The 6,460-nt window shown below is 39.4% G+C and overlaps 1 protein-coding gene across 1 annotated transcript; it reads left to right on the forward strand.

Moving 5' to 3' along the window:
* The first annotated feature begins 492 nt into the window (after positions 1–492).
* Positions 493–1,872, forward strand: SCOC (short coiled-coil protein). The gene is made up of 3 exons (XM_010292745.1): positions 493–562; positions 664–747; positions 1,319–1,872. The coding sequence occupies exons 1-3, from the start codon at positions 541–543 to the stop codon at positions 1,459–1,461; spliced, it is 249 nt and encodes an 82-aa protein (XP_010291047.1). The 5' UTR covers positions 493–540; the 3' UTR covers positions 1,462–1,872.
* Positions 1,873–6,460: the final 4,588 nt, after the last annotated feature.

The raw sequence follows: 6,460 nt of genomic DNA on the forward strand, positions 1-6,460 counted from the left end.
AGCGGGGCCGGCGCACGAGCGCTGCCCTTAACCCTTCCCGTTCCGTCCCGCAGTGAAGGGCCGGGGTGCGGGGGCAGGGCCCGAAGCTACCAGGCCCGTCGCTGCGCCCGGCAGGCCCAGCGTCCGCCTGTGAGAGCAGCGAAAGGCGGCGGCTGCTGCCGTTGTGCTCCTCCAGCAGCCGGTTCCAGAAGGATCGGCGCTGGGAAGGCGGCGGTTGTATCATTGAAACACGGAGTCGTTTTATGCATTCGAGAGCAATCGAGCTCAGTCGTTTTTGTAAACCGGAGCATAGTTACTTGAAGGATCACGTTTACATACCGCATAAGGCTCTAGGAAAAATAATGAAAGGACATTAAATAATGTTGTTCTGCCTTAGGCTTAAGTGCTGGCTTTTCAACACCAATTAGAAAAATGCATCTAAAATCCAAGTATAAAGGCGGTTACATTAATGGTTGCTTCAGTGTTTCTTTTTTTTCTCCCCTTTAAGCAGAGCATCTCTCAGGAAGACTCTCTTCAAAAGTGGAAAGCACCCATTCTACAATGATGAATGCCGACATGGATGGTATAAGTTCTTAATGTTTTTCTTCTTCATTGTTATTTTCTACTTAATGTAATTTCCAACTGTTGCAGACATTGCATTAAAACTTGTATGATTTATTGCAGCTGTTGAGGCTGAGAATCAGGTGGAATTAGAAGAGAAAACACGGCTCATTAATCAAGTTTTGGAACTGCAGCACACACTTGAAGGTTAGCAGTTTGACACATCAGATTTTTTACTAGCACACGGTAATAAGCAAAAGAAGAGAACCTTACTGCTCTGCCCTACCTTAGAGTGTCCAGAAGTATGTCACACAGTTGAAGGTACATAAGCAAGGCCTCAGAAATAATTTTTTGTTTTTCCTTTTTACGCAACATAACACTTGCTGGACTCGTAATACACATCAAGCAGAGGGGGCAACACGGTTAACTTTCCCAGGCTCATTAGTTGACATACATCTTTGAGTCTGCTCATCACTGAACTTTTCTTTCCAGCTAGTTCAGTTTGCAATAGCTTAATTCAAAAATGCAAGAAAAAGAATAAAGATACAGACTAACGGTACATTTGTGTAACGTTTGTCAAAATACTGTACTACAAAATAATATAGGAAAAATGGGCTTTAGATAAAACTTGCGACTAGCGCAGTGTTTTATAAGATAATACTTTGTGACACTGTTTCCTGCATTAAAAAGTGTGAATACTTTAATGTGGGCACATAGAACATATTTATTATTGTATGCAATAGCGTCTAATATTTTTCTTACAATATCACCTTTGCAGATCTCTCAGCACGAGTAGATGCTGTTAAGGAAGAAAACTTGAAACTGAAATCAGAAAACCAAGTTCTTGGACAGTATATAGAAAATCTGATGTCAGCATCTAGTGTTTTCCAAACAACTGACACAAAAAGCAAAAGGAAGTAAGGGTTGACTGACAGATGATGTCATTGTATTGCTGCTGTCTTTTTTTGTTTTAATTGGCATAGGCTACATGAGCTAAAATACCTTAGTTTGTGGCTTTACTGGGTACCTGAAGATTATAAACTTTGGTGGTAAACAGAATTAAGAACATTATCATGAACGGGAGACAAAGTTTGTTTATTGTTAAGATTAAGCAATGTGCAAATGTAGTGTAGAGACTTATTAAACCTTCATATTTGTTTTATAAAAGAGCGTATCTTGTAAGAACTGGATTCAGTTTGTCAGGTTAAGCAAAAGTCTGCTGGTGCTCTTTGAGGTCTTACGGTAGTGTTCTTGACTAGCAAAATAATAGTTATAATATTGTGTCAAAACCTCATTTGATAAAAATATTCAAAGTCTAATTGCATCACCTTTTTCACCTCAGATATATTTAGATTACTGTATAGTACTCTCCAGAGCGTTAACGAAGTAACAATAGTATGTTACTTGCAGGGCTTGTGTACAGAAAAACACTTAAGAGTTTTTGGGAAGGGGGAGGGTAAGGGAAGAGGAACAAGGACAAGCAACTTACATCAGGGAAATGCCAAATTGGTGCAGCATCAGAGTGTTTGTAGCTTGTAAGATGTACATGTCAAACCATTCCCACTTTCCTGTTTCCTCAAAGAATGATGAGGCACAGCATCACGATGTATGATCTTCCTGAAGCTTTTCAGTTGTGTGATGAAGAGTTAAATAAAAACGAGTAATAAGCTTTACAGAAACAGGCGGCCAGCAACGTTCCTCATGCTCATGGTGAACAATGCAGTGAGGAGCTGAGAACAAGTCTTTCCTTACCACCTTTTACTTTCCTCCTGAAGTGCCAAACTTGTCTTTGCTTCAGGCCTTAGAGCAACTGTTCTCCTGCCCCAGAGCCCGAGCTTGTGAAGTACCTCTTGAGGCACTGCACAAAAGCATCTAAGGCAGAAGACTGCAGTGGAACAAAGGTGGCTTTTGCCTCCCAAATGTGTGCTGCTCTGAGCAATGCCTAGTGTCAAGGTGCCCTGTGTTTTACTGGCTTGGCTGTTTCTTAGCAGGTTTTGTAAAGGAGCTCAGCCCAGATTATGGGTCTGAGCACTTCCCATAGAGGCAGAGTGTCTAGCATAATCAGTATTAAGGGAGAGCAGAAGCTTAAATACAAACAACGATGTAAGTTTTAGCAGTACTCATTTGCATCTGTGTTATCTTGCCATACAGCAGCATTGCAGACTTCTTTACAGATGTTACCTAGAACCAAGGTCGGTCTCTTCAGTAATGAAGCCATTGTACTTTACCTTTTAACAAAAGGAAATCACTAGTTCAAGGATCCGTTTCAATTTGTGTGATGAATTCTATAGAATAAAGCTGCAGGAACTGAACCAGTAGATGCAGTAGTAGACTAAATCCCTCTCAAACCTCAAGTTTCTTGGCAGTGAAGCACTGCTTCTCTCAAGTGTAAGCTGATGATGTGAGGTCATCGCCCCCCACCCCCCCAAAGGAGGGGTCTCCCATTTCTCCTTGTTTAAGATAACTGTGCCACGCTCACCGGAAGTCAAATGACTGCAAACAAAGCACTAATAGTTCAGTCTCGAGGGCTGTTTACAAGTCTGAGAACCTGATGATTAGAAAAGTTTTAACCACCCAGGCACAAATGGCTGATACCATTTGTGTCGTGGCGTCCTGTAAACATCCAAAATTATTTTTAATCTTCTATGGACTACTGTCTCACTTTATTGCCTATCTGGAACTCGAAATTCATCTAAGAATTGCTAGGAGGTAGAGTAGATCACATGGTTAGTCCAGGGTTTGAGCATTAAAAAAAAAAAATCACACTGAGCACTTGACTTCTAAAGATTGCATTGCATTACAGCCATCCTCGCTTTAAAGCCGTGTCACTGCACATCACCATCTGCACTGTAGGAGATCAAGCAGTAACAGAGCATGCGCTTGTTAGACTTCAGCAATTTTCCTGAGATCAAGTAGGCTTAAAATCATGGCTTTGTATTGTAAGCTTGGATAGTGATATTTCATCCATTGGTGTATATATATAGTAGTCATTTCATCTATATACCATTTTATATCCCACTACTGTGGCCTTCATTTAATTTATGAACATTTTAAACATGTTGTATTTCTGACTTTACACTAAATAAAAACTTCTGATTTGTCTCAATTAGTTTGGTTTAACATTTGTAAACCCTAAAACTTCTCATAACTATCTGTAGTGAAAAGGTGGAAAAGTAGTGTTTGCCATCATCTTATTGTTTCTACACAGCTGAAGTATCGAAAGACTAGATGTCATTAGTAAGTATTAAGATTAAACCTGGGTTAATTAATCTATTTTCAGCAAGCTGCCAGTTCCTGACTCACTTGGTATTTTCACCCATGAATCTTAACATTTCTGTGTACTTTTCTGTTCTGGCTAAAGGCCAAAAGGAAAGGATTGGTAGACTGCAACCAATGTTGTCAAAGCTAAAACTTGCACCTCTCCCCCTGGGAGAACTTTAAACCAATTTAGAAGAGATTTTACCTTTTCCTACACAGGTAATGAGCTCTACCCAGAACCCAGAATTACTACTTCACACCTTCAGGAAGGTGGAAGCTAACTGAGGAGTAACTTCATCTGCAATTAAAAAGACCTCAGTCCTACTTGGCCTTCCCTGAATATAGAAGATTCTCAGCCTGGGATTTGGTGTCCTCAGTAAGACCACTTTTACTAAGCTCTGATGTAGCCGGTGGGAGTGCAGGCTGCAGAGGTCTGATACTCGTGGAGTTCCAAAGATTACTGACAGTTTTAATAGCAAGGCGTCCTGAAACTGGATTATCATTAGTTTGTTCATTTCAAAGCACTTTCAAGCAGCCATGATAGCAAGATCAAGTATTTTTCCTGAAATACCCATCGAGAGATAAATGGATGACGCACAGGAACCGCAGGTGAAATCTCAGTGTTCCGAGTGTCAATGGAAGGGGTTCCCCTTTTGCCTGGCCTTCTAGATCTAGACCCTCAAATTCACAAAGCTCTGATATTTCTCCCCTAATTACTAGCATAAGACTAGATCCAAGTAAGCTGATGTGCAGAAGGATGTCTTCTATCTCCAGGTTCCAGGTAATCTAAGTCATTAAGTCAGTATTAAACTGAGATAGGCCTTACAGAGTCCGTATTATTGCAAACCGCACTCTTGATCCAGGGGCCTTACAAAACCATTTTACCCATAATAAATGGCTCCTTGTTTACTGAAGTGAGGAACAAGCAAAGATGTTGATGGGGCATTAATCAAGACTTTATGGGAACCTTAAGTTCAAAACCCTAAGGGAAGACTAGCATCCCTGTGGGGTGACCAATCCCTGGAGTAACTATATCGCACCAAACAAAAACAGCAACAAAAAGCAAAACCAACCAAAGAAAAACCAACCCCCAAACAATACCCAAATGCTGTTAACAATTCCAAAGGACTTTTGCCAGGCTCAAGACAAGATTCATTCGAAAGGAGTCCTGAAATGCTCCCCCACAGCTCATGGTAGCTGTTGCTAGCAGGATACCGCATTGGTGGTAACTTCTAGCTATTGCTGAGAAGTCACAGACAGGAAGAGGAATCTGGAGTCTTCACTTCTTACCTTCTGCATGTAGACTCTAAATAAAGAGGAGGGAACTTGCATTTAAAAACCACCAAAAAACACCCCCCAAAAAACCAGAGGCGTTTCTATGTAGTTCACACAAACTAAAGTCCAATATAATTAACTTTTGAATCCTTCAACACAAGCACTTGAAGACACTGGCTTCTTCATTAGGGTTAATTAAGCACCCGTTTGCTAGAGACTTCCACGGAATCTTTGCTGACTTGATTTGCTGTGAAAATATTTCTTCAAGTGAGCTAACTTCTTGCCAGGCCCCAGGAAATCTGCTGGTTCCTTATGAATGAATGTATTTCTACTTGTTTTTAATGTATGACTGCTTTTGCTAGCTTTTTACACCCTAACATTAACGGCAGCTGCCAAGCAGCAAGAGGTTTCTGGTGACAGCAGTTTTATTGGTTGGTTTGTTTGGGTTTGTTTTTTTTTTATATACAGCTGAACTTCAACAAAACAAAGTTTCTTTTACAATATGCAGTTTATTTAAACTATATTATGAGAATGCCCAGTTACTCCGATCTGTAAAAAACTTAATCCATCAAAAATTCTTATCTATATTAATAAATTTCATGTTAAGCAAGAATTATTAAATATTTTTAGGAGGCAATGTATACTTAGCAAGTATTCTACAAACAGAGATGATATCACTCTGGCTTGGAACATGAGAACTATAAAAGTTTGAAAAAATCATCTGTATATCACCTCTGCAGATCTGATACCTGCATTCAAAAGTAAAACAAGTCACATCAATTACCACTTTTTCTATGATATCTCTCAGAAATAAATTACTGTAACCAATGTCTAAAGTGAACAGGTGACCACTCATGTAACAAGATCAACTAAAATAAATAATTTACAATAAAAATCCTTGCTAGCAGTAAATCATCATACAAAAACAATTATTGCATTTAGCTCTGCACAAAAAAAAAATACCTTTTCTCATACCAGTGTGAACTGCTATAGATGCTACATCTAAACTATCATCCTTTTTCATCTGAAAAAAGTAAACAGCTAATTTTGTGCTAGAGCTGCAAAAATATTATAATTTATTCATGTTTTTAAAAAATATTTAAAGTAAGTTTATCTCCAACTAATACCAATTCCTAGGAGTCTTCACATCTTAAGAATCTTCACCTTAACATCAGTTGGCCAACCCGTAATTTCACTTTTATTCTGAATTTGAAACATCAGCTAACTCCTCACAGATAGTACTTCTCCTTAAAAAAGGGAATCAAGGAAGTTTAGGAAGGTTAAAAGAGGTTAGAGAATTAAAATAGAAGGTGAAGTAGCGATGGGTCCCCCTTTTTCCTTCAAATCTCAGGAACCTGCATGCTGTCAGGCCCACTGAAGTGGCATA

This window comes from Phaethon lepturus, unplaced genomic scaffold (genome assembly GCF_000687285.1).
Source record: "Phaethon lepturus isolate BGI_N335 unplaced genomic scaffold, ASM68728v1 scaffold28798, whole genome shotgun sequence".
Taxonomy (NCBI): Eukaryota; Metazoa; Chordata; class Aves; order Phaethontiformes; family Phaethontidae; genus Phaethon; species Phaethon lepturus.